Source organism: Saccopteryx bilineata, chromosome 4, assembly GCF_036850765.1.
Source record: "Saccopteryx bilineata isolate mSacBil1 chromosome 4, mSacBil1_pri_phased_curated, whole genome shotgun sequence".
NCBI classification, from domain to species: domain Eukaryota; kingdom Metazoa; phylum Chordata; class Mammalia; order Chiroptera; family Emballonuridae; genus Saccopteryx; species Saccopteryx bilineata.
Window position 1 is genome coordinate 1727342 of NC_089493.1, and position 26772 is coordinate 1754113.

The 26772-nt window shown below is 65.7% G+C and overlaps 2 protein-coding genes across 5 annotated transcripts in view; both read right to left on the minus strand.

The window, feature by feature from the left end:
• Positions 1–3964: 3964 nt before the first annotated feature.
• On the minus strand, positions 3965–8741 carry CRIP2 (cysteine rich protein 2). Of its 2 annotated transcripts, none has more exons than XM_066276261.1 (8): positions 8602–8741; positions 5906–6000; positions 5716–5773; positions 5324–5464; positions 5177–5245; positions 5000–5094; positions 4628–4685; positions 3965–4536 (listed from the first exon to the last, which is right to left on the minus strand). In XM_066276261.1, the coding sequence occupies exons 1-8, from the start codon at positions 8642–8644 to the stop codon at positions 4469–4471; spliced, it is 627 nt and encodes a 208-aa protein (XP_066132358.1). In that variant the 5' UTR covers positions 8645–8741; the 3' UTR covers positions 3965–4468. The 2 variants fall into 2 exon arrangements, with proteins under 2 accessions (XP_066132358.1, XP_066132357.1); XM_066276260.1 differs by lacking the exon at positions 8602–8741 and adding an exon at positions 6179–6402.
• Positions 8742–12238: 3497 nt separating this feature from the next.
• Positions 12239–26772, minus strand: part of MTA1 (metastasis associated 1) — a 34080-nt gene continuing 19546 nt past the window's right edge. The window contains exons 4-22 of one of the 3 annotated variants that reach the window (XM_066273743.1): positions 24972–25022; positions 24718–24844; positions 24538–24601; positions 22469–22586; positions 20442–20544; positions 20092–20191; positions 19370–19558; positions 18272–18346; positions 18071–18129; positions 17612–17727; positions 17209–17360; positions 16930–17119; positions 16737–16826; positions 15610–15762; positions 15434–15469; positions 14001–14012; positions 13281–13312; positions 12957–13108; positions 12239–12868 (exon numbers count right to left, since the gene is read on the minus strand). In XM_066273743.1, the coding sequence (XP_066129840.1) occupies positions 12718–12868; positions 12957–13108; positions 13281–13312; positions 14001–14012; positions 15434–15469; positions 15610–15762; positions 16737–16826; positions 16930–17119; positions 17209–17360; positions 17612–17727; positions 18071–18129; positions 18272–18346; positions 19370–19558; positions 20092–20191; positions 20442–20544; positions 22469–22586; positions 24538–24601; positions 24718–24844; positions 24972–25022 (1970 nt within the window). In that variant the 3' untranslated portion in view covers positions 12239–12717. Of the gene's footprint in view, positions 12869–12956; positions 13109–13280; positions 13313–14000; positions 14013–15433; positions 15470–15609; positions 15763–16736; positions 16827–16929; positions 17120–17208; positions 17361–17611; positions 17728–18070; positions 18130–18271; positions 18347–19369; positions 19559–20091; positions 20192–20441; positions 20545–22468; positions 22587–24537; positions 24602–24717; positions 24845–24971; positions 25023–26772 lie in introns of those variants that run through there. The other 2 variants (XM_066273744.1, XM_066273746.1) reach the window with 2 other exon arrangements.

A 26772-nucleotide genomic window follows, 5' to 3' on the forward strand; every position in this document is an offset into this window, starting at 1 on the left:
TTTTGGGGTGCTGTTGGCACTTGTGGCAGGAACAAATGGAAGACACTCTGAACCCCTCATACACCCCGGATGCAGCCCCCAACTATGCCCCTCAGTAGCTGCCAGCACCAGCCAGCAGGCCCTGGGGCCCTGTCTGCAGCATGAGGGACAGAGTGGCCAGGACAGGACACAAAGCACCCCAGCTGCTTGCCTCAAGCTGCTGCTGTGCCCAGACATCCCCGCCCTGCACCAGCAGAGCATGAGGACACCCAGGGCCCTGAGAACTGGAAGAGGCCAACGCAGGGTCCTGGGGATAAAGTCGAGGCTGTCTCCATCTGCTCACCCTTCCCTCTGCACACCCCCACATCCTCACGCTCCACCAGGGCTCAGTGGGGACACAGATGGGGACCAGCCAGGACCCTGCCACACAGAACTCTGGAGAGGCCCACGTGCCTCACAGCAGTGGCCGGGCTGGGCCCCAGTGACCTCTGAGGAATCCACCCACAGGAGCTGCCTGGCCCCACCAGGAAAGTCCTGCTCCTCGGGGCTCCTTAGGCAGACTGTGACGTGGGCAATAGCTTCTCCCCTGAAGAGCCCACACCCAGCACCCCGCCCCTGCCCCCAGGTCTACTCGGGGTGTGAATGAGCCTGGAGGTGCGGACAGGTGTAAGGATGTCCCCTCCTAGGGCTGGAGGCTGGCTGGATCTGTCCCGTGCTTTTAGCACATAGGTGCCCTGAGTGAGCAGTCAACACAAGCTGCAGGACAGCTGCGGAGTCTGGAGACCGGAGTGGCTCCCTCCCGGGGCTCCAGCCCTGCCTGCCCTTCCCCCACGTCTGGCTGAGTAAGGGACACTCAGACATTCCCAGGGCCTATTTTCAGCAGCTTGTCTCTGGGGAGCCCCAGTCTGCCCCAAGGTCTGGTCCCAGGGTGGGCCTACTGGGCCCAATAGTCCCTCCTGGCCCCAAGGCATGGTGGGGGCAGGGAGACAGACTCTGCCCTCTCCTGGAAGGGTTCTGCTCAGGGCAACCCAGGTCTCATGCTGGCCCAGGTGGGAGGAAGACTTGGGTGGAAGACTTGCCCCCTCCTCTCCAGAGTGCATGCAGAGGGGTGAGGGCACGACGACCCTGTGCCCCCTCAGCCAGCCAGCCTGGTGAGATGGAGTGCCTCTGCCCTTCCCCCTCCTTGAAGCTGAGCCTGGTTCCGGGAATCTCTGCCTCCCGGAGCCAAAGCCCATGCAAAACCGCCTCGAATTCCAGCCTCACCAGTCCAGCTTCTTGGCCTGTTCCTGGGCCCTGGGCCCACCCCCCACAGCCAGCCCTGGGAAAATGTGCTGCCTACACCTGGGTCCGGGAATCCAGCCAGTCCTGGCCTGGCCCCGCCCCCGGGGTCACTGGCTCTCAGCCCCTGGCCAGGGCCAATGGGCAGTGAGCTGGTGCTTGGACCCAAGGACAAAAGGGAGTCATGCCCCCCTTACCCCAATCTTAAAGAGGCTCCTGGAGAGGCCACTCTGAGCTGAGTGGAGTTCACAGGGAGCTTCCAGCAGGGGAGGGGCTACTCAGAGAATCGGGGCCTCAAGGAATTGGAGGCAATGGGGTCATCAGCCAGAGCCCCCCCACCTGCTCAAGTCAGAGGTGGGGGGTGGCAGGGGCTTGGAGGGGTCTGGCTAGTAGTCGTGGGAAGACTGGACCAGTGGGAGGCTGGGGCGGTTGGGGAACAGGATGGTAAAGAAGGCTCCGGTATTGTGCGCAGCCCTGGGGGTCGGGGGAGGAGGGGACGGACAGTGCGGTGATCAGATGGTATTTCAGCGCCGCCTCCCTGGCTGGGGAAGGGTGGGAAGGGTGGGAGTGGAAGCCAGGCGGAGAAAGGAGGCACACCCGGAACGCAGACGCCCATTTTCCCTCCCCTGCATCTTGGCGGATGCGACGGGGTTCTGCGAACACCGAAGGAAGCACCTGGCTTGGTTGCCAAGGGTGGGGGATGGGGGTTCCTGAAGATGGTGCTACGGCCGGAGGTCCCGGCAGCGCAGGGGGCACAGCGGCCCCCACCCACGCGCTCGGCGACGCCGCGCGGAGACCGACAGTAGCGGCGGCACAGCCCTGGTTTCCATAACAATCCCTTGGAAACAAACACAGCCGCGCGTCAGCCTCCGCCCGCAGGAAATGGGGCGCGCCCTCCCCGGCTAGAGCCGGGTGGGAGAGGCTCTGGGTCGAGGCAGAGCCAGGCCGATCCTCCGTTCCGTACAGGCGACCACTGCACCTCCTCGCCCACGCCGGGCTGGGCGGGGCCTTCCACTCAAATAGGCGCCGCCTCCTCCCGTGTTTGGGGCGGGAGCGCACTCCGCTCACCACAACATCTCTCAAACCTCAGTATGGTTTCCACTGGAGGCTCCCGAGGGAGGGGCTCAGGCTGTGCCCTCCGCAGCCCTCACCCCCTAGAGGACAAAAATTTCCCATCTGACACCGGGAGGGAGCCCGTCCCGAGTCCGTCTTTGGGGCGCTCAGGGAAATCTTGAGTTCTCTCAGAGCGACACCCCCAACTGGAGAGCCTCGGCCTGGCGGGAGGTGCCGACGAGGAGAGGAATGGTCCCAGCCTCTCCTCTGAGCACGCGTCAGTGCCCCTACCTGCCCAGTACTCTGCCTGGCTGGGGCGCTGGGGGCGCTGGGGTACTTGCTCAGGCGCCCCCCCCCCCCCCCCATGCAGGCCGGCCCGCCCTTCACATTTTGGCCGCACTCCCAACGCCGACCGGTGGGAGGAGACGCTGGGAGCCTGTCTGGGACTAGCCGGGAGGGCGGCCTGGCATTGCCGGACACCGGAGCCGGTCGCTCCACCCCCCAGGGACACGGATGGCTGCTCATCGGACAAAGGGCTCGGCATCAGGTTCAGCTGTGCCTGAGCCCGCAGACTAGAAAGTGGGCGGGGGAAGGGCCTGCCTGTGTCAGGGGCTGGGGTTCAGGGCACAGGAGGAGCCGGCTACCTATGGCCCAGAGGTGACCAGGCCCAGATGCCCCGGGCTCCGGGGAGGGTGAGACATCGGAGGAGGGGTGGGGTGGTGGGGACCTAGGGCGAAGGCGGCCTAGGGTCCCGAGGTCAGCTTGGTTTCTGCCCCAGGGCGCTCGGTGGAAGAGAAGGCGCGCCCTCTGGCGGGCTGCCCAGGAGCGGCAGATAAAGGGAAGGCTGGCCGCGAGAAGCAGGGTTCCTAGGAGCTCCCAAGGAGTCCAGGTAGAAAGGGCAAAGCCTGGACTCTTTGGGGAGGCCAACCGCTCCATTACCACTGCAAACCTCGTAGACTCAGGGACGCTGGTTGGGCAGGAGCACTCGACAGTGGGGTTTGAGCCCTCAGACAGCCCACCTTCTGTCCTTGGGCCACCACTAACGCTAAGGCAGGCTGATGCCCATGGACACCACGTTGCCAGCCCCGCAGACAAAAGCCAGGGCAGAGCCCAGGCAGTCTTGAGCTAATCACACGCCTCCCCATCCAAACCTCCTCTCTGGATTTCCAGGCTCACCTTTAGCTCCCACCCTGCAGAGGACCCTTCCTCTGGTCACCTGTCTCCTCTCCCTCCACGTGGCATGCCCTCTGCCGCTTTACCAAGGCAGGCCCCTCCTGCACCCCTGGACCTCTGATGGACCCAGACATCTCCTGGCTTTAGTGCCCAGTGCTGGTATTTCCAAGGGTCCAGGCTCAGCCTCTTAGGCTCCGGAGGGAGGTGACCTCAGCATAACACAGGCTCCTCCTCCCTTCTGGACCTCAGCCCCTCCCACCCACCTCCACCTGCTTGGCCCCTCTCTCAGCTGCCCATGGCTCCCTGTCCTGGCACCACAGTTCAAAACATAGCCACCTCCCGCCACCAGCAGCCTTGGGAATAGGACCCGCCCCCCACCAGAAGCAGGAGCCAGGCATGTTGGGAGCATCTGTGGGTAGCACAATGGGGCCCTGTCCTGGATTCACGTCCATCCCACAACCAGAGACACAGCGCTGGGCCCTGCAATCCTCAAACGTTTTATTGACAACAAAAATCTCGGCAGCTGCATGTGAACCACGTGAGGGTGATGGGTGGGCGCTTGCAAGGCAGTGTGGGAGATGGCAGAGGGCCCCATCCAGGGCCACAGTGAGCAGTGCAGCTCTGGCCACAGCAGCGAAGGGAGATAAATAACATGGGGGAGGCGTGGGGCAACAGGAGGGGGAGAGTGGGTGACCACCTCAGAGAGAGACCTGCCCCAGGCCATGGGGATACACAGGGACACGTGGAGCCACACGGAAGGAAGGCACAAGGACACAGAAGGGGTAACAGTGTTGGAACACCAAAGGCCGACACACCTAGAGAAACGGGAAGGGCTGGGCTCTTCTGGAGACACCCAGTGTGGCTTCTTCCTCCCCCACACGCAGGCTCTGGACTCCCGAGCAGGATGCGCTGATGCTGGCTGGGACTGGGCAGCTAGCTTGTCACTCTCCCCACAGAGCCGAGCAGTGGGTCCTGGGGCAGGGACCTAGGGCTGAACTTTGCCCTCCGGGTCCCTGTCATAGATGTAGCTGCCCACAGCTCCGGTATTCACTCCTGTAGAGAAAGGCCAAAAGGGGTGGCAGGAAAGGGGGAGGGGGAGGAAGGAGTGGGGTACCTGGTTCCCCACCCTCCTGACCACACTCACCCTTGGGTCCGAAGAGTATTCCGTAGCAGGGCTTGTGGCAGTAAGGCTGGCCATCATGCTGGGGGGAAGATGGGGGGAAGGTAGAGGTCCACTGACTCCACTCTCCCCACACCCCCAGGTGAGTTCCTCCTTGGTCACGTGCCTGTCTCCTTCCCTGAGAGCCCTCGAGCTCCCAAAGCAATGACCAGTCTACTCCTGTGGTGGGACGGGGCGCGGCAAACCTCCGCTCTGGCCACCAGGGGGCAGTCCGCACCACCCAGCACCGGCCAGCCGCTCGGCGGCGCGGCCCCACCCACACGCCCCTTCTGGGCCCCTCCCATCCACTGTGGCCTTCGGAGCAAGCGTGCCCGTGCCCGTACGCACGCCCCTCACCTCCGCGTGCCCGCCAGGAGTCAGCGTCTTCCCGCAGCGCTCACAGCGCAGGCATGGCCGGTGCCAGTCCTTACCCAGAGAGGTCACCTTCTCGGCTGGGAAGGAGGGAAGAGATAGTGACCTCCAAGGCCATATAACGGAAACGTCCCACACATAGGGTTGGGCGTGGTCACTCACCAAAGTAGACCCTCTTGTTGCAACGAGGACACATGTTAGGTTCCCCGGTGAACGTGGTGACGCTAGAAGCTGGGGTCAAAGGGTGGACAGGAGTCAGGGCAGCTGAAGGGCTCGCACCCCTCCCCCCAGACACAGAGCCCAGCCCACCTTTGCTGGGCCCCTTTGGGGGGCCACTCGCCTTCCGCTCCTCAGTTCGGGCCACCGGGACCTCGATGGGGCCAGTGACCTGCGGTCCCTCTGAAGAGGGTTTCTCATAGATGTAGGAGCCTGCACCTCCAATGTTCACACCTGTGGGGTGGCAGGCGCTACAGGGTGGGCGTCCAGTGGCCTTGCCCACCACCCAGGCCTTACACCCCACCCAACTTCTCAGGAAAGGGCCCCCCACAGCCCATTCTCTGGGGTCAAAGGGTACCATGGGATGGAGCACAGTCCTGGGAAGGGAGTAGAGAGAAGAGGTTGGGGGCACCTCCCCCCCACCCAGGTCCCACCCCTCCCCAGCAGCCAGAGCAGATGAGGCTGGGGGCCAGCCCTGAGCTCACCTTTGGGTCCAAACAGTGTGGCATAGCAAGGCTTGTGACAAAATGGCTTCCCGTCATGCTAGGCAGAGGAGCATGGGGCGAGGAGTGAGGGCCAGTGCCTGTGGCCTTGCTAGACTCCCCTCTCTGCCCCAGGGTGCGGGGGTGGGGAGAGCCGCACAGCCCCCAGCCCCACCCAGAGAAAGGGGCTCACCTCAGCGTGGCCCCCCGGCGTCAGCGTCTTATTGCAGCGCTCACACTTGAGACAGAACTTGTGCCAGTCCTTGCCCAGCGAGCTCACCTTCTCGGCTGAGGGCGGGAGGGGTCATCAGAGCCAGCCCCCAGGCCCCCTCCCTGCTCCTCGGGGCCGCTGTTGTACCTCTGGTCTCAGCCAGCCTCGCTGCCCCAGGGCATGAGCTGGAGCAAACATCAGTAACCCTCCCCCCTCAACATCACACCTGCCTCGCACTGTCTCCCCCACACCCACCTGCTCGCTCCTCACATGTGTCCCAGAACCATCCCTGAGCCCCCAGGGTCAGGCCCCAATGGAGTTGGCAGAGGTGCCTGCTGAGGGGAGTGGCAATGAGCCTCCACATCCCCTGTGGGGAGGCCAGTCCCCTTCCCTCAGTAGGAACCCGAGGGACAGGACGCCTCTCTGTCTACATTTGGCCCTGAGAGTCCCCACCCCACTGCCTCCAGCTGCCGCTTTGGAGCCCAAGGTCTGGGACCAGCTGCTGAGGGTTTGGTCGGGTGCCCCCGCCCTCAACGTGGTGCTACGACTGTTTGGACATCTCCCAATGGAGGGAAGTGGGGGGGGGGCTCCCCAGGGCACAAGTCAGGAAAAGGGTGGAGGAGAGGGCAGGAAGAAAGGCCGGGGACCAGCCAGAATTCCAGGAAGGGGCCTGACCAGTAGTGTGGGTGGGAGTGGGGGCAGGCCGGCTGGGCCCTGCCACCTGGGTGGAATCTGGCCAAGGACCAGCAGCAGCTAGCTCTTCTGGTCCCCTTCACATTAAGGTGATTGTCTGGGCCAGGCTTCCCCTAGGGCCCCTGGCAGCCTGGGAATGAGAGAGGGGACAGGAGCGCAGGAGCCCGAGGCAGCTCGGATCTGTGCCAGCCTGGAGTCCTCTCCTAGTTCCGCTGGACAGCTCAGGGTTGCCAGAACCACACTGCGCCTCAGGCTCTAGGGTGCATCCATTCAAGAGCAGGGGAATGACCCTTAGACCCACCCGGCAGGTGACAGCCACACATTACTGACCATGTTGGGAAGAGAGAATTCACTGCGTCTAATGGTTTGGAAAGGAACAGCACCCTATCCAGCTGCACCATTGATGGGGAGACAAAGACACAGTCTCCCGAGGCCACTCTGGGTGTCCTGGCCCCAGTCCACTCTGCTCACACTCAGGTGTTGGCTGCTGGGGTGCAGCCTGGTTGTGGAATGGTCAGGATCCTGGCCCTCCCAGCCCCCGCCCTCCACGAGTGCCTCGGGGCCAGGACAGAAGCCAGCGGGTATGAGCGTCTTTGTTTTCTGCCGGGAGCCCACTGCTGCCCAAGCTGGCAGAGCGCTTTTCCGGGTTGTCCAAAGGACTGTCGGCTCAGCCGGAGGGCACTCAGCTGGCCGGGCAGGGAGCAGAGTTGTGGGCAGAAGGGTAGGCAGGCAGAGGACCTGCAATGGTCCCCCGCCCTGAGCCTCCTAGACAGGAGTCCTCTCTGGGATGGGGACAGAGGGCTGGAAGGGCTCGCCGCGGAGGCAGCCGGAAGCCCCTCGGCTCCCAGCCAGGCCAGAAGCACTCCAGGCCAAATCCGGTCCCTCCTCTCTGGGAACAGCAAACAACGGTTGGCCTCCTCCTCCTCCTCCTCCTTGGCCTCTTCCTCCTCTTCCTTCTCCGGCTTGTCAGCGTCATCACGTCAGAGAAGAAGCCAAGTAGCTTCCTCCACATCAGCCTGTCCCCATCCTGGACCCAGTCTATGGCTCTAGAATGACCAGGGATGGGTCCCCTGTGTGTCCCCACCTTCTGGCCATCCTCCCTCTGGCTCTGTCTTCACTCTGTGCAGGTGTCGATGGGAGGGTCGGTGAGTAGGGAGGGACTTTGCTGCCCTAGCTAAATCGGGGTGAGGATCAGCCCAGAGGAGGGAGAATGGGTGAGTAAGCCAGTCAGTGGGTTTGCGCCAAGAGGTCCGCCTACCCAGGGGCATCCTGGCAGACAACCCCTCTCCTACCCCTACTATCTACCCCCTTCTATCCTAGGCTGTTCTGACCTTGAGAGGGGGCCAGGCCACTTGGAGTCCAGTGCCCTCTCATGCTCATGGGGACTCACTTGCCACACCCCACCCCACCCGTGCGGAAGTCCTAGGGGAACTCGCACCAAGGGAGCACGCTGGGACACGCAGGAGGTTGGGGCCAAGGTCGCCTCCGCGTGGATCGAGTCCAGACAGAGCCCGTATCTGTCCCGGCCCGGCGTGGGCAGAGGTCGGGAGCGGGTTGCAGGGATCAATTGGGCCCACGCGGGTCCGGCCCTGTGTCGACGGGTAGCCGAAAAGGGGTATGCGGGGATGGAGGCCAAGAAAGTCTGGAGCGCGCGAGACGCGCTTCCAACGCGCGACCCCGCCCTACCCCGCCCCGCTCGGCACCGCCTGGAAGACCGCGATGCGCCCGCGAGCTCAGAAGGCTCCCCCAACCCCGGCCTCATCCCGAGGACCACGCGCTCCCGCCCCACCACCACTGGCCGCCCCCACCTCATCGCAGCTCCACCCTCCTGCCGCACCCGAATGGGCCGCGCCGCGAACCGGGTCGGGGCCGCGCATCCCAGGGCGGCGGCTAGGTGCACGCCGGATTCCGCGGAGTTCCGCGGATCTACAGCTCGGGGCTGACCGCAAAGGGCGGCGAGGCGCTGGCCGGGCCCCGGCACTCACCGAAGTACACGGTCTTGTCGCACTTGGGACACTTGGAAGCCATGGTCGTCGGTGCGCCTGGTCGGCTCGCGCCCTCCGCCCTCACCAGTCCCCGCGTCGCCGCCTTCGCGCCCGCCCCGCCCCGCCCGCCCGGCTGTCCGCGCGCCCATTGGCTCTGCGGCCGGGGCGGGGCGTCGGGATCCCACCCCCCCGGGTCTCGCTGCTTGGAGTGGGGGCGCCGCTGGGGCGGGGGCGCACCTGCCGGCGGGGCGGGGGGCGGCTGAACCTGCCTGGCCTCTCTCGGCCCCGCGCACCAGGCGGCCACTGCCCGGGTCCCGGCGCGCCTGGTCTGTTTCCATGGCAACGTCGGGGCTGCCCGCCCGAGAAGCAGGGCAGGGCGGGGAGTGCGCAGCCCTTTCGGTTCGGGGGAGTCCTGGGCAGCGAGGCCTTGGCCCGGAAGGGCGTCCCCTGGACACGCAGACGGACGCTCCGACGGCAGGCTTGCCCGCCACGCCCGGCGCTGGTGCCCAGGCTTCCCCGGAGGACCCCACCCCCACTCTGTCGCACGCCCCTCTTCCCTTTGTTGCTTGGTTTCTATAGCAACGGCCGCACGGCGGGATCCCAGCCGGATTTCTGAGGGATTCAGCCACCCGGCCCAGGTCCGGTCCCACTCCCCGCCCCACACTGTCGGTGTTGCGGAATGCTCAGCGGGTGGACAGAGGGCAGGGCCCGCCACTTCCAAAAACAGTGCGAGAGAAACTGCTGGGAGGGGGCTCCCGGCAGACGGGGGACGCGCGGGGTTGTACTGGGGCGCGAAAGCCGTTCTCCGGTGCTCTGCCCTCCAGGGGGCGGTAGGGTCGGAGGAGAGAAGGAATAGGAGCTGGAGCACCGGGGAATGATCGCCTTGTGTGCATGGTCCCCCACGCCTCAGGAGCCATGACAGCGCATCCCTCGTCTGAACCCACTAGCGGGGCCCAGGGCTCCCACCTCCAGCCTGTTGGCGCCAAAGCATCCTCAGAGAGGGCAAGAGCGCTGGAGCCCAACAGTGCTCCCCCGACAGGGGCCGGCCCGACCCTGGGAGCCTGCAGGACCTTGTCCTAACCTCAATGCCCACCCCCACCGTGGAGTGGGGGGAACCTCGAGGACTTTTCAGCCTCCTCTCTGGGGTTCCCTTCCACGCAGGCCCTTCTCTGGGTCTCCTGTCAGAGAGACAGACCGCCTCCAGGCCCAGGTGACCAGGCCCAGCCCCCACCGCACCTCCAAGTGTTTAAGGCTTTGTGCCCACCCCCTCTCCTCTGCCTGGTGCACCTGCCCTGCCGGGGAAGCAGTAGGGCCCGGACCTGGCAGCATCGGTCACCAGCATTTGCTGGGTGCAGTGGGTGAGTGAGCCAGTGAGTGCCCACAGCCTGCAGAGCCCAGGTGTTCCTGGCACCCTGCCCTGGCCCAGCTCCTTGGGGTGGCTGCCCCCACCCCTTGCACTCACACCCTACAGCCACTGAAACACAAGCTCTCCCAAGCCTGACTGACCAGCCTGACCAGCCCCCCTCCCATCTGCAACTGGCTCTGGCCCCATGCCAGCCATGCCAGCCAGGACGGAGACAGGAGGCCTCAACAGTCCTCTTCCTGGACAGGGTGGCCAGCTGTGGGGGCTCCCCACAGGTCAGTCATTCTCAGCCTACTCCTTGCTCAGGCGAGTGTCAGGTGTCTCTGAATAATTCATGGACCACTGCCCGCCACTTGGCACTGTTACCATGCCCTCTCCTGCTTGGGAGCCCCTGGCCAGGTATCACCCTCCCTAACTCCACCCAACCTCTGAAATTTGCAGAACTGCTGTGGAGGGCAGGTGGGCCGGCACAGGTGTCTGGGAGATGCCAAGGGCCCCAGCCCTGCCTGGAGAGTGGAGTGGATCCCAGGAATGGCATCTGACACTGGCCAGATGCCCTGGGAAGAAAAGGACAGGTGCCCTGCCCCCACAGCCACAGGCACCAAGGGCTATTCTGGGCCTGGCAGGAAGGGACACCAATCAATGGACACAGAACAATAGCAGCCACCCCTGAGGCCACTGAGGGTGACAGGGTGGGGCAAGGGCAGGGACAGGACAGGGTGAGGACAGCCAGGTTTGAGGGAAGCAAGTGGGGCCCTGAAGCGGCCAGGCTAGGTGGCCGGTGGTAGGGTCAGGTTCCTTCCCTGGGGCCATAGTGGCATAGCACCTGGCGAATCACCCTTATTCATGTGGCCTGTCATCCTGGCAACTGCAGCAAAGGACAGCAGGACCCAGGTCTGGGCTCCTCATCAAGGGTGGGGGGAGGCTCAACAGGTCTCCAGCCAGGCCCCTCCTGAGGACTCTTGCCCACCCGAGATGACCCTTGCCCTGGGGGCCACCTCACTGGTATCTGGGAGGGAGCAAATAAAGAGGAAGACCCTGAGCCCACGGAGGGGGGCAGGGGACTTGGGTGAGCGAGGCAGGTAGGGCCTGGGGAGGGACCCCCTCCCCGAAGGACCTCCCACATACATTCATCTTGGTCCCCCGGGAAAGCAGTTGTCAAGGTCACCTCCCAGCTGAGATACCACAACTTCATCCTGGGCAGTGGGGGTCATGGGGGCCATGACTGCAGATTGGAGCTGGCTAGGGGGTGCTGCACCACTTCTCTGACACCCTGGCTTGTCATCTGTTGGCCTCTCACGAGCTGTGAGATGGGGGCCCGGACGCCCCTTATCTGCCTCCACCCATGAGCAGCGACTTCTATTTTAAGTCCCCAGCTGAGAGGTACACAGCTCACGGCAGGACTGGGGAAGCAGGAGACAGCTCAGGGAGAGATAAGGGAGCCCCCCGCACCCCCCAGGGAGGGCCAGCTGGGGCAGCGTAGCCTGAGAAGTGTCCCTCCCTGACCCCTCCCTCCAGCGGCTGGCCACCATCCCCTGTCCCAGGTGGGAGCAGGGGGAAGCCTGTGGTAGGGTTTCTGAGAACAGACTTGCTGAAATCTGAGCAAAGAACTCCTGTGGAAACTCCACACCTGCTGAGGCTGCCCCCAGCTCCGCGGCTCTGGGCAGAAGCCCGGGACAGCTGGGGCAGTGCTCTGCCAGGAGGACAGCAGGGTGGCTATACCAGCTGTGCTGGCGGCCCCGTGGGAGGGGAGCCACATGGCCATAGGGGTCGAGACCCTGGCCACATCGGGCTCCCCCTACCACGGACAGTGTCAGCCCCACCAGCCTTCTTGCCCCCTCGGGTGGAGGGGAGGGTAGTGGGCACTGGGCCAGGCCCTAAAGGAGGCAGGTGTGTGGGCAGAGGTGAGGGGGTGGCAGGCAGAGGTGAGGGGGCGGCAGGCAGAGGTGAGGGGGTGGCAGGCAGAGGTGGGGGGGGCAGAACCCCTAGCCCAGCCTGGAAGCCCGGACAGCCACTGGCCACGATGGCTCATAGGGCTTCTCCAGGAGGTTCCTCTGCCCCAGGGCCCCAGGGAGACTCTCGGGCCTGGAGCCACCCATCTGGCGCACGAGGTGACCCCCAAGACTCAGGCTGCAGCGCCCCCTGGACCCACGCTGGCCAGCAAGCCCAAGCTTGGCCTCTATCCAGCCTTGGCTGGCTCCTCCAAGGGGCCGGGGCCGGGGAGAGCTCTGGCTCCAACAGGGAGACGAAGAGGAACAAAAAGACACAAGAAGGTCTCGTCGGTTTTTTATTTTTATGAGTTTTTTTTTCTTTTTTTTTTAATATGAAAATTACTTGAAAAGACAAGGGGCCAACCCCACCAGGCAGCTCGGCTGGCTGCTGGCTGCACCGATCCTAACATTCCAGGTGTAAGTTACAGAGCTTAAGTTCATCTACAAAAAAAGTAATAAAAATAAAATTTAAAATGGCACCTTCAACAGAATACAACAAAACTCTCGGCCGGCCCACGGAGTCCGCGGTGTGGTGCGGACCCGGGCGGCTCCTCACTCTGCTCCGGCCAAAAAAGTAACACAAAGCTACAAACAGCTCCTGGGCTTTCCCGGAATAAGTTAACCACACTTCTCCTCGCCCGCAGTGCGTGGCTGGAGGAGCAGTTTCTCTGCAGGTGAGGGTGGGAGGGCGCTACCAAACCAGGCGGGCGGGCGGGCGGGCGGGGGCTGGTCTGTGGTCAGAGCGGCCTGGGGCGGCATGGCCTAGTCCTCGATGACAATGGGCTCGTCGTTGACCGGCGCGGGCGGGGGCGGCCGCAGCGGCAGGGCCTGGCTCTGGCGCAGGGCGATGGGTTTGTAGGGCCTGCGGGCAGCACGCTTGGTCTCCGAGGATGAGAGCAGCTTGCGAATCTTCCTGTGAGTGCAGAGTGACCCCTGAGTGAGGAAAACCCACAGCCGCCCCCACTGCCCACTCGGCCACCCGGCCCGCCCGGAGGCCCCACCTGGTCTCCTCGGTGGCCATGTAAAAGACGTCATCGGGAGCGTCGATCCAGTTCATCCTCCGCCGTTTGACGGGGGGCAGGGAGCCCCCCCGGATGAGGCGCACTTTGGTGGGGTACGACTTCCCGTTGAGCAGGAGATTCCGGCTTGGTCCCTGGGTGAGAGAGGGCATGAGAGGGCTCCCCTGGGACCTCCATGCTGCACCCCAAACCCTCTGAGGGCTAAGGGCACCCTCCCCCCATTCCCTCCACGGGTCCCACTGGGCTCCTCCCAGAAGCCCCAAGGAGCTGAGCACACAGGTGTGCACCTGCACAGCACCCCCTTACCATGTGCCTGGTCTGCCCGTGGTTCGCCAGGCCTGACAAGAGGGAGGACAGCACGTGAGGCACGCAGCCCAGGGCATCCCACATTCACACACCACAGAGCCCCAGCCTGCCCCAGGCCCGCTCCCACCCTCATCACCGACCCAGGTGGGACCTAGGGGACGGGACGAGGTGGCTCAGCTGTCCTTGGTCTGGCCCAGCCCAGCAGCCCGCACCTCCTGGGGCTCTGAGGGCCGCTGCCTCCGATCCAACAGCCTGTTCCCACTACGCAGGCCTGTGCCACCGACTCGGTCAAGACCAACAAAGCCCAGTGCACACAGGGACCAGGCCTTGCCTGACATAGAGAGCCCCTCACAGGCGGCCACTCCTTGGCCAGCACCACTGAGACCCCAGGACTGGGCGTCTGCAGCTGCAAGCCCCCAGCTGGGCGTCAGGACAGGCGCGGGGTCAGGTCACAGCCCACACCGCTGCCTGGGCCTGGCCACTCCCGGAGGTGCCCAAGGCCCCTGACTCCGGCATGCCAAAAGGCAGGACCAGCACCACATCCCTCTGCCCACGTGCGAGTGTGGAGGGGGCAGCCTGAGCTGCTCTGCACCGGGTGCCCGCCGCCTGGCTGACCCGCAGCATCCTGCTCATCCTCCTCAGCTGCCGCGCAGCCCACCCCAGCTGCCAGCCACCTTCCACCTGTGGTGCCCAGCCGGTGGGGGCCACGGCGCTACTTACCCAGGTAAGTGCCTATCAGAGCGACGAGTTGTGGAGAGAAGAAAACACACACCGAGCATTAGAGTGAGTCGTGCCCACAGGAGGCCAGCCAGGGGTGCAGAGGGAGGGTGTGGGTTAGTGAGTTAAGGTCCCTAGGTGGGGCCAGCCCTGCCCAGAGCTCCAGACCACATGCCCGATGGAAGTGGACCTGGCAGCACCCCAATTTTGGAAAATCCCATGAGAGCACGTGGACTTCATCCCCCTTCTTGTCAATGGCTTTTTCTAAAACAAGCCCAAAGCCCAAGGCACCTGCCAACGGGCACCGACTCCCGCCTGCGGGCTGCACTGGAGAGCTCCCGGGCGCCTGCAGGGGCGGCGGGCAGGGCCAGCCCTGCTGCGGAGATGCAGCAGCGGGCAGCCTGCTCCCGACAAGACTCCCAGGGAGGCCGCAGGGACCCTGGACCCCCAGGGTGGGTGAGGTGACAGAACCAGGAAAACAGAACTGCTGCTGACCCCACAGGACAGGCCTGCTGGGGCTCCAGGCGCAGCGGAGGGACAGTGTGCCAGGGGAGGGGGCTGGCTGGGTGGCCCCTGCTGCCACCTTCCGGTCCCCAGGCCCGCCCAAGCCACACCCCACATGTCCCCAAGACTGCCGAGCCTGGTCCACCAGTCCTGCTGGCCCCCAGGGAGCCAACAACCCCCCCGTCCTGAGCTTGGGGAGGGCGTTCTGGGCACAGCCGGGCTGGCCGGGCCATGGTGCCGGGGTCCCCCTGACGGCCCGTCCCGAGGGGCTGGCGGGCACTCAGAGCATGTTCCTTGAACCTTCCCTCCCTCGTGGCTCCCGTCTCCCCCACAGCTCCTGCTGCAGGCGGCAGTGCAGGCCCCTCCCAGCCCCAAAGCCCGAGGGTGCCCCTCCCACCACTAAGGGGCAAAAGCGGGACCCAGATCACCAGGAGCCCCCTTCCTGAAGCCACAACCAACCCCACGTGTGATGGCAGGAGGGCCCCGAGGCGGCCCCCCACGGCGGCCACACCCACAGCGCCGTCACCCCCCTGCCCCTCCCCCAAGGCAGGGCGCACTCAAGTTGCAGGCACAGCACGGGCGACCACAGAGCGGAGGCTGCGAGCATGCGGCTATCACAGCGCGACAGCAGACAGTGCCGGGGGGCAGCTGGGCACCAGGGCCACACGAGCAGGGACAGTCCACTGACCAGGCGCCGGGCCAAAGGGGAGGGACGGCCCCAGAGCCAGAGGCCCTGGGCCAAAAGCACGGCGTTTGGGGCAATCGCGCCCGCAGGAAGGGCTTGGTTCTTGGCCGACAAGCGACAAGTGAGCTGGGGGGCCGTGGAGTGCGGCCTGGCCCACGTGGACTGCCCCGTGGACGCGCCCTGGGCCGCCTGCCACGCCAGGCAGCGAGCACAGACACAGCTCCGCACAGCGCCCGCCAGGCCTTACCCCTACTGGGCATCAACAGGCGCTTCTTCATGTTGCCTGGCAGCGCCCGACAGCGGGGGAGAGAGGGAGAGAGAACACGGTCAGCAGGCGCCAGCGCGGGCGAGGGGCCGGACACTCGGGGCCGCAGGCGGCACTGGCCGACCGCCGAGACCCGCCGGCCTCACTGCTGGACTCACCGTCCATGCCGTTGTGCTGCTCGTAGCTCCTCTTGCCCAGGATGGTGGGCGAGCCGTTGTTGATGACGGGAGCCGACTTGGCGGGGGTCAGGCCGCCGAGCACGCCGGACACGCTCTTCACCGGGTCGGGCTTGGGGGGGCGGGGGTGGGTCTCTGTCAGGAGCAACGCAGGCAGGCGCTTGGAGAGTGCGGGACGGCAAGGCAGCCCCAGGCCCCGTCCCGACCGAGGGTGACCTCTGCCACCCACCCCAGCACCCACGCCAGGCCTGTACCTCAGCCCCAAGCCAGCTGGCCGACCACTGGGCGACCGCCAGCCGCTTACAGGCTCCAGACAAAGGCACGTAAACCAACAGGCCCATTAAAGGCCTCCAGGTCCAGGCCACCGGAGCTGATGGCAGAGGGCTGGCCGCTGGCCAGGCGATGAGTTAAGAGCCCCGCAGGCCGGGCCGAGGACGAGGCCTGGCCTGCAGGCGCGGGCTCACGTCGGCTCAGACATTCCAGCCGCTGGCAGCTCTCGGGCCACAGGACACCTCCTCCCCCAGGACAGGGTGAGGCTGGCGGCCCCAGGACCAAGACCCCAGACAGCAAATGATGCCAAAGCCACTTATGTCTGAGTGGGGCACACTTAGCTCACCATTCTGGAATGTCCTTCATGGAAGCAAAGTCACCTCCACGCGAGGGACTGACTCATGAGCCCGCCCAGAGCCTGGCCGCGTGGCAAGCCCGGCCCCAGCCCACCTGAGGCCCACGGCCCAGCCCCCTGAGCTCGGCAAAGATGACCAGGGATGCCGGCTGAGGTCCTCAGGGTCCCCAGGCCACGAGGGCCCTCTGTGTGACTGCCGCCTGCCCAGCACGGGCCTACCCTCCAGGGCGTCCTCCTGCAGGTGTCTCCAGAAGACACTTGTCCTTGCCGGCAGGCACCACAGGGGCGGCCATGCCCGACCTGAACCCCAGCCCCGGCCCCTGCAGGGGCACTAGGAGCGGGCACTCGAGGTGCCCTGGAGACAGAACCCGTGGGGGGACGGGGCGGGGGTCAGGAGTGCAGGAAGGCACATGTCAAAGGTGCAGCACTGAGGCGACGCCCCTCCCGGTGGGCACCCTACTGCGTGGTGGGGGGGCGGGCTTACCGAGATACCGCAGCACGGCTTCCAGGGGCTTCCGCACGGCCTGCTTCAGCACCAGCGGGCTCTGCGAGGCTTCGGGCAGCCGGGCGGTGCCTGTGGGGCAGGCAGGGCGGGCGGCTGCAGGAGGGGAGCCCGGGCCGAGCGCCTTCCCTCCCACAGGGCGGGACAGAGAGCTCGGGCTGGGGCGGACACTCACACTCGGCCTTGATGGCCGCACTGTTGATGGGCAGGTAAGGGTGCCGGGCTGCGCGCCACGGGCGCAGGATCTCTCGGCACAGGCGCCGGGCGATCCGGGTGAGCTTGGTGGTGTGCAGGTAGAAGGCCTGTCTCGTCTTCATGGCGAACTTGGGGCTCCCGCTGCTCCGGGCTGGGATGCCGTGGGGGCTCTGTGGAAGGGGGCGCGCCGCCCCGACACAGCGCCATGACCGTGGGCCGGGCCGCCGGGCCGTGCGCGGGTGGGGAGGAGGCCACTTACCATGTTACTGCGGTTTGGTCCTGGCCTCTCTCCATCTAACCGGGTTGGCATTTTCAAGCCACCATATTTCTTCCAATATGTCCAACAAGATGCGCAGAGACGACACTGCATGTTAGGGGGACCCCAAGAATACCACTGGTAAGACTGGGTGGCTACGGACAACAAAGTTGGAAATAGACGGATTCTTAAGCAGAACCAGTGATGGCAGAGAGCATTCCACAGCTGTCACCTGCCCGCCTCGCCGCCTTGCCCCGGCCCCGTACGCCCCGTACGCCGCCCGCCCCAGAGGGCTTCCCCGGGCAGCGTGCAGCCTCCGCCCCCCAGGCGGGACTCCTGGGCCAGGGCTGGGCGCCCGCCGCTGCGGGCTGGGGCGCGCCCGGGGTGCCGGGCGGCAGGCACTTACTGTAACAGCTCTCGCAGGCCCGGCCAGCCCCGGGGCTCTGGCCTGGTGCGCCCGCACCATTCACCACACCCGCCTTGACGTTGTTGACGCTGATCTGGTTCGGGTTGGGCTTGTTACTTAGAGTAAGGGAGAGAGAGGGGCGTCACGGGGCTGCCACGCTGCTGGTGTGCCGCTCCTGGGGAGACCGTCCCCGGGGGTGCGCCATCCTCTGGTGGGGTGGGGTGGGCTTTCTACCCTCGAGTCCTAAAGGGCTTTCATGGAGGGGCCAGCCCTCGTCCACACCCTGTCCGGCCCGTCCCCTGGCGCTCAGCTCAGCGATGAACCCGGCCCGGGCACCAGAGCTACACGGGAGGCCGAGGAACAGCCGGGCCACAGCCACCTCCCACAGTGCCGCGGGCCACAGCCACCCGGCACAGCCCGGGCCACAGCTGCCCACCCCCATGCCGCGGCCGCACTTACTAGTTGGGAATATAGACTTGCTTCAACTTGCTCTCCGCTTCAGCAGCTTTCAAACGTTTCTTAAAACAAAAGAGAAGATCAGAGGGGCCAGCGGGCGGCCGGGGGGCTGCCCTGGGGGGAAGGGGGCTCCGGTCGCCCCACCGTCCGCCTCGGGAGGGGCCGGGGCCAGAGCCACACTGCCCGGGGCGCCCCAGGGCCCACCTGCTGCACGTATCTGTCGGTGGTCTTCCACATGTAGTAGTACTCGATGATGCTGGTCAGCGACTTCCAGGGCAGCTGTGGGGAGAGGGCTGCTTCAGGGGGCTGCGGCCGCCTGCAGAACGCTGCCCGAAGTGGGTCTCGGGTGGCCCTGCACTGACACACTTCTTATCCGAGTCTGAGACCCCCTTCTGCCCAGTGCCTGCTCACGAGACAGCGCTGCCCACAGCTCTGGTGCTGCCCGAGCAAGCACGTGCAGGCCAACGTCCCACAGTGTGGACCTCAGGGTCCCCCCTGGAGTGGGCTTACAGTGCTACCACAGGACCGACCTCCCAGGCCAGCTGGTGGACGCAAGGCCCGGCCTCAACCTAGCTACGGTGGCTGCCTCGCTGAGGCGAGAACGCAGGCCCCGTCTATGCTGCGCCCACCTGACCCGTCACAGGGAGGGCACAGGGCCTCCAGGATCAGGGGGTCCCCTGCCAGGGTCTCCCAGTGGCTGCGGCTCGTCCTGTGCCCCCAGCCCTGGTCAGCCTCGCTGCCTCCATGTGCAGCGGCCCCTCAACTCCGCTCTCGGTCTCACGGGGTCCTGGTCACACGGCTCAGGCTGCCAGTGCACCTGCTTCACGGGGCTGCCCACAACCGGGGTGGGCGGGGACGCCCTCTCTGGGCCCTGACCACCGTCGCTTCCGTGCCCTTGGTGGTCCCCTGCGCCCCCTGGGGGCACTCGGGCGCGAAGCCCGCCCCTGCTGAGGACGCTCCTGTCAGATGACCGCCTCACTCAGTCACCCGGCACCTTCTGCACGGACATGTGCCGTTCTGGGTGACCACTGGGCTCATGTGTTCCAGAGAGATGTAACAGCGGGGAGGGGTCCCTGAGGGCACAGTCCCTACCCGAGCTACAATCCTCACGGGCTCCCTGGGTGGACACGTGCAAGGGACACAGATCAAGGGCACAGCAAGGAGAGGTCGGCTGGTAAAAACAAGAAGCACGACCAAGCCCACTCCGAGGGGCACCGGGGTCCTAGGCGGCAGCGCTGACCCGCCCCCTGGCAGCAGGCGAGGAGCTCGGGCGGGGCTGTCCTGCGTCTCCCGCCTACTCACGAAGTCCTGCTGGATGTCCGTGAAGTCCTTCCCGTACTTCTCCAGGGCCTCCTCGAAGAGGCTGGCCTCCGCGGCCGACCACTCCTCCATCTCGTCGCGGCAGAGCACCGGCCCCCCCTGCGGCACCAGGGCCGAGATGGCCTTGGCAACGTCGTACACGCTTTTGTGCAGCGTGTCCATGGCGTGGAACTGCGGCGAGGGAGGCAGGGTCACCAGGCCGCGCACGCCTGCCGCGCCCAGCCGGGCCCCCACAGGGCGTGAGAGCACCACCCCCACCCAGCAGGAAGCCAGGAGCCACAGGGGCGGCTGGGGTGCACAGGCAGGGGCGGCCCGCAGAGCTAGGGGCGGGCAGCTCGGAGCAGCAGGCGGAGGTGGGCACACTCCAGGGTGACCCTGCCTGGGGGGGGGCTTGGCCAGGCTGGAGCCTGGGGTCAGGCCCAGCACGTGGGCCCCCAGACAGCGGGCTGTGGACCTGCTTCTTGCTGCCGATACCCCCCCAGCTGGTGCAGTGACCCCAGGGAGGAAGCACCGTGGTGGGCAGGGTGGGCGCTACAACCACAGGAGAGGCTGCGCCCTGTGCTGGAAGGAACAGGCGGCGAGGACAGGACCTGAGGACGCATGGGCCCACCCTGGCAGTGGTCTCCACAGTGGGTGCGGGACCTGCCGGACGCCCCGGACAGTGGGCGTCCTGGACCTCGGCCGCTGAACCCCGGCCCACTCACCAGCGTGATGTCCCGGGAGGCCGCGGCGGCGCTCATGTGCAGGCTGGGCTGCCGGACGGAGCTGCTGCAGTCCAGCGCCCGCGCAAAGGTGCCCACGGAGCTGGGGAGGAGGACAGACACTGAGCACCGGAGCCAGCCGGGCAGGAGGGCAGCCAGCACCAAACCCGGACACTGAAAGGCTGGGTGGGACACAGGAGCGCGGCCAAACTGACTAGCGTGGGCCCGGGCAGCAGGGACAGGAACTGGGCAGCATCGACTCAGAAACTCCCTCACACGCCGGGGAGGCCCCCGCAGGACAGGACAGAGCGGGCCACACCCAGTGCCCGCAGGGGCCGGGCAGCAGCACCCACCGGGCCACCACCAGGAACTGGTCGATCTGCTTGTCCACGAGCGGGTTGTGCGCCTCCCACACCTTGGTCTCCAGCTTGGACTGGTCGCGGCCGTCCTCCTCGCCTGCGATGAAGAAGCGGCCCCGTAAGTCCGATGAGACCCCCAGGAGACCCGAGCCTCTGGTGGCGCCTTTCGGGGCCAAGGGTCTGCCAGCTCTCCCGATCCCACGAGGGACAGACCTGCAGCGTGGCAGGGAGCCGCGAGCACGCGGCCACGGTGTGGCCGGGCCTCACACAGCGTGAGACACACGCCTGTGAGTGCAGAGGGGCCACACTGCCGGCACGCGGCCTGTCAGCCGAGCCGAGCGCCTCTTCCTACACCCGGCCAGAGAGGAGGGCCCCCGACAGACAGTCCAGCCACCAGGGAAGGATGTGTGCACGTGCGCGCGTGTGTGTGTGTGGGCATGTGTGAGCATGAGTGTGAGCATGAGTGTGTGCATGAGTGTGAGCATGAGGCGGGTATAAAAGACGTCCAAAAAGCAGGACCAGACCAACAAGGCGTCACGTCCCTGAGAGGAGCAGCAGGTGGCTGGAAGGTCAGACCACTCGGAGGAAAGCCGAGGGCCGAGGGTGGGGGAGGGTGTGGGCAGCCTCCTCCTGCCTCCGGAGCCTGGGTGCAAAGGGCATGCGTGCCGGCTGCTCCCCTGGGAGGGGCTGGCAGAGGGGAGAGGGGGACCTGAAGCTCACACCGTGTGAGCTCGTCCCAAGAACCGCCCCGGCGGGCGGAGGACGGGAAGGACGCACTGGCCGGGGCCCACGAGGACGCACAGGGAGGCCTGCACTGTGGCCCGGCCACTGAGCGGCAACGAGCACGCGGCCCGGAGGGAGAAGCTCAGGCACGAGGACAGCGTCACCGCAGGCCGCCCCCTCCCGCAGGGCACAGGGTGAGCCACAGCCACCGGGAGACCCGCCTGAGGTCCAGCCCACAGTCCTGCTTCACCACTAACAAAGCATCTCAGCAGCAGCGGTCTTCAGAGACAGGGAAACACAGGGGAGGGGACAGCCCCCAAGCTGCAGGCTGTGGAGGGGTGGCCTTCACAGGAGGTGGCCTGCTCACGGCTCTGGAGGGGCCTCGAGGAGGGTGGGACAGGCTGCCCAGGGCGGCCACCACTGTCCAGTGACTGGAGACACAGCTTCATCTCAGCACCCCAAGGAGGCCCACAGAGCTCCCTGGCCACCATGGTCAACCGGGCTGGGCGAGGGCCTCATCTCCCAGGTACACGCACCGGCTGAGACCGAACACACGGCCTCCCTGGCCAGCGCACTGCTGCGTAGGGCACAGACTGGACAGAGAAGGGAGGCAAAGCTGCTCGCGGCCCCTGGGCTGCAGGACGGAGGGAGGCCAGCGCGGAGTCCCCCAGCACAGTGGGCCTCAGACGGACTGGACCCCCCCACCAAGCAGAACTCAGCAAAAATAGATCCATTTAAAAATTTTTTCAGAGACAAAAAGAGCTTTTTAAAAACCTAAGGAGCCCTGGCCGGTCGGCTCAGTGGTAGAGTGTCGGCCTGGCGTGTAGGAGTCCCGGGTTCAATTCCCGGCCAGGGCACACAGGAGAGGCGCCCATCTGCTTCTCCACCTTCCCCACTCTCCTTCTCTCTCTCTCTCTCTCTCTCTCTTCCCCTCCTGCAGCCAAAGCTCCACTGGAGCAAAGTTGGCCCGGGGGCTGAGGATGGCTCTGTGGCCTCTGCCTCAGGCGCTAGAATGGCTCTTGTTGCAACAGAGCAACGCCCCAGATGGGCAGAGCATTGCCTCCTGGTGGGCATGCCGGGTGGATCCTGGTGGGGCACATGTGGGAGTCTCTCTGCCACCGCCCTTCTCACTTTGGAAAAATACAAAAAAATAAAATAATAATAATAAATAAACTTAAGGAAATGCTGCCAAAGGGACACAGAAGCTCTGCGCACCAGGCGTGGCCAGAGGGGTCCTGCACGGGCCCTGGGCTGGCTGCCAGGATGCCCGCTTGAGCCACTCTACCTCGCGGCCCTACCTTCCTTCAGCAGGTCCGTGATGTCCGCCTGGTACCGGTTCCCCACCCGGATCTCCCCTTTGTCGGCCAGCAGGGTCTTCTGCTGCGGGTCGTAGACGAGCGAGTAGAAGAAGAAGTCCTAGAAGACAGCACGGGGGACAGACCGGTCAGCGCGGGCGCCCCAGGGCCTCGCCAAGCCCCACACCACGCTGCCCGGAGGCGGGGAAACCAGGAAGGACCCCCAGGGGACCGCTGTGCCCGAGGGCCGCGTGCTGAGACGCCTGTGATGACTGGACGCCGCCAGCCCCTCCCCCCCTGGTAGTAGCAGTTCCATTAGCAGCAGCGGTTTGAAACGTTCGTTTATGGAAGTGCTTAACAGCAGCCAAGACCCTGAGACAGGGAGGAATCAGTCTGACAGATTCTGGGCACATCCGTCGAGAAGAAGGCGGTTTCCTGCCGTCGTCCCAGAAGACACTCACAAGTCGCGTCACAGGCTGTTCCGGAGGCGGTGCCCAGGGCTGTGGGTGCAGCAGCGGCCCCACGTGCTCATCCCCCCACCCTGCTCTGCGCGGCCTCGCCCCAGTGTGACAGCTGCCCGCTGCCCACCTCTCTGGCCAGCACTACTGTGCTGACGCTGCCGTGTTTCCTAGAAAAGGCCTGAGTGGTGGTCAGTGACCCAGGCCCAGGGTGGGGGCTTCTCCCTGGCTGCCTGCTCACCCTCCCATCACCCACAGACTCCTCACCTCACCTGACCCCTCGGGACTATTCTCTGCAGCTTTCCCCACCCCAACGCCTATCTGCTGTTCTCTGAGTTAGCCAACCCCCCTGTGCTTCCCTCATGCCGCCGAGAGGACCTGACTGTCCATGCCACTTTCCTCTTGGTCCAAGCCCTGTTCACTGCAACTGCCCATCAGGACTGTCCATCTGTGACCCAAGCGGGGGCTGCATCACAGTGACCCTTGCCCAGGGTGGTCCGGTCTCAGAGGGAGACGGCTGCCCCAAGCCAGGGTCTCAGGACACCTGTCTTCTTTCTCACTGTGTGAGAATGAACACTTCTTAAACACCCAGGTGCCCCCACCTGGCAACACACAGAGGACCCTCCACCCAGGCCGGGCCCACATCCACACACACAACGCAGCCCACGTGTGCTTGCTTGCCAGAGCTGATGGTTTTACAGAAGCCTCCCTGCTCACGAGCATCGTTCCAAGCGTGGCTGTCCTTGAGAGGTCTTTCTAAACCAGACAGCGTCCCCCATCCCCGGTGGGCTCATCCCACTATGCCCAGCGGCTTCCTGGGCAAAGCTGGTCACGCAGAGCACTTCCCACATGGGGCCCAGGCCACCTACCCAACAGGGCCAGGCCCATGTGGCTCCCTGGCTGACCATCACACCTGTCCTGCGGGATGCACTTCAAGCGCTGCCCCCTGCTGGCAGCTTCCCAGATGCCTGAAGTTGAGTCAGGCCCTGGGTGCCGGACCGGGGTCTCTAGTCATCCACAGCCTGGTCCCCACCCACCCTGCTCCACTGAGCCCCCAGACGACCCGGCGGTGTGACAGGCTCCACGTGCCCGGAAACAGTGGTGCCCTTTCCACTGTGACCTGTCCACTAAGTCACCAACATGCCCCAGCCTCCCAACCCCACCGGGTCCGAGAGCACACGCTCTGTCCACTGGCCCGTCCCTCACCAGGCCATCTGCTCCCCAGGGACATGCGCTGTCTGGAGACGCTGGTGTCACAGCTCGGGGTGGGTGGCATCCTACAATGCGCACACCCCGGGTTCTTGTCCAAAGGAGGGACGGTGGTAGGACCACGGCCCAAGGCCATGACTGTGCTGACATTTTTAACTTTATAAACATAGCCTCCTCACCACCCAGCCAACACAGCTCACAGCAGCGAGGGCTCGCGGCGGCTCAACAAGCAGCACTGTCCTTGTCTAGATCTCCCAGACCGGCAGTCTGGCGGGCCAGGGGGAGGGGCTGTGTGGTCACAGGGACCGGGCTATGGGCAGGGCAGGGTCTGGGCCTGAGTGAGCCAGGGGAAGTGACTCCCCCAGACCAGCGCCCACCCTCCGCCCCCCACCAGCCGCCCCTCACCTCCCGCTCCAGGTAGGACTTGAGCGACTCGGTCTCGTTGAGCAGAGTGACGCTGCACTTCCCTCTGCAAGAGAACCGGCCTCGGTCAGGGGGCCGCCCCACCCCCCCCTCCTCCTCCTCCTCCGCCAGCCCCGCCCCCGCCCCGCCCATGTCCACCCCCGCACCCCAGGTGCCAGCCACCTGATATGGGTGGCAGGCAGCGACTCCAACTGCCTAGAGAGGAACAGCTCGCGGTGCCGCAGCTGGTGTTTGAGCTTCTCGGGGAGGTCGACCATCTCGGGGTTCTCCATCTCCTCCTCGATTTCCCCTGGAGGACCAGGGCACCGTCAGCCGACCCGCACCCCAAGGACTGCCCGGCGGGCTGCGTAAGGGGATGGGGAGGTCCCCCTCGGCCCAGCAGCACAGACCCCACCCGACCCGCCGGGGCGCCTTACCTTCCTCGCCGTTGTCGGCCCCGGGTCCGGTTTTGTAGCAGACGGACAGGGCTGGAGAACAGACAGGCCAGACAGCGGTTAGCGCAGCCCAGAGGCACGGGCCGTGGGGGCAGGGAGCCCTCCACCCTGGGGCCCCCAGCACACACAGCCCGGGGTGGGGTGCCCCTGAGAGCAAGGTGGGAGTCTGGGGTAGTGCGAGGGGAACTGGGAGACAGGGCCAGGGCAGAGGCACCTGGAGTTCAGCCACCCCAGGGCTGCCACCCCTGCTCTGGGCAGCGTCCTGGGGAGTGGCCAGCGGCACAGCTAGGACCCTGCCCTCTGTCCAGGCGCCGGGTATGGATTTTCCAACTGCACCCCCTTCCTCAGAGCTGGCAGATGGGAGCTGCCTTGCTACTTTGAGCACAGCTCCCCACCTTTTGGTGGCCATGGCCAGTCACCACCCGCCTGTGGCCCTCTGCTGCCCCCCTGTGGGGACTGTGGGGCATCCCAGCGTTCCGGGCAGAGAGTCAGTCTGTGGCCTGGGCACAGGGCTGAGGAAGTGGTCTACCCCAGGGAGTGGGCCATGGCAGCCGGAGAGCCCACACTGCCGGCCTCCTCACCTCCCTGCCCACTCTCAGGAACCCACAAGCCTCCAAACACCAGCCCTGTGATGGCCCCACTGGGCCAGGCCGCTCAGCAAGAATCTGGGGCCAGAGGTGGTTACCCTGGGCCCCAGGGGTAGCCCCTGTGGGCAGATGCAACCCAACACGAGCCCACAACGGTTCCAGGACCCCCGCCCGCCATGCTGCCATCAGCAGTGGTGAGGCGAGAGCTCTGGGGACAGGTGTCCAGGGCCCTGTTCACAGCCTCAGGGGCAGTCCGGCCTTCCGTCAGGGAGAAAGGTTCCCTACAGCCCACACCTTTCTGACATGCCAAGCCTCCCCTGGGCCCTGCAGGCCCTCAGCACTCAAGTGGGTGACCAGGGCAGGTGACCCCTCCCCAGACTTGGCAGGCTCTCCTCCCATCCCCCTCCCATTCACCCTATTGACTCTGGGGGTCCCAGGGAGGGCCTGTTACCTGTGCCTGAGGTGCCCCCCGGGGAAGGTCCCACCCTCACGAGGACACACACACATACATGTGTATGCTGCTTGGGTGCCCGTGAGGAGCAGGGTTCAGCGTGGCCGGGAGACCCCATACTTGAGTCACTCCAGTCCAAAGGACATCCTAGCAGCTGCTCTGACCACACAGCGGGTGCCCCTGGTTCTCCGTCCCTCTGGCCAGAAAGGCACCCCCCCCCGAGGGTAGGCTGGGCACTGGGCACAGCGCTCACAGGGGAACACACCAGAGGTGGCCACACACGGAGCAGGCCAGCTGGTGGCCTCATAGGCGCTGTCACAGCACTCACAGGGGAACACACCAGAGGTGGCCGCACACGGAGCAGGCCAGCTGGTGGCCTCATAGGCGCTGTCACGTGACTCACATTCCCATAAGCTGCTTTTAGTCCACAGCCTGGAACTTCCGGTGCACAGGGCTGCCTGCAGACAGGCTCCCAGGGCAGCTTTCTGGGGACCCTCGGTCCCAGGGGCTCTTCTGGCACCTTGGGGCCACGGCCTGGGCTGGGCGGCTGCCCTCTGCCAGACCCACCAGCTCCATGGCGGCCCTACTAGAGAACCTGCCCCTCCCTCCAACTGCGCCCGTCACAGAATGCCTGTCAAGCTCCCTCCCGATGTCACCTGGCCACCAGGGTGCACACGGCACAGCCACCTGGGCCCGCTGGGCCAGAGCGGGTCATCATGTGCCAAGGGGGTAAGGGGCTACAGTC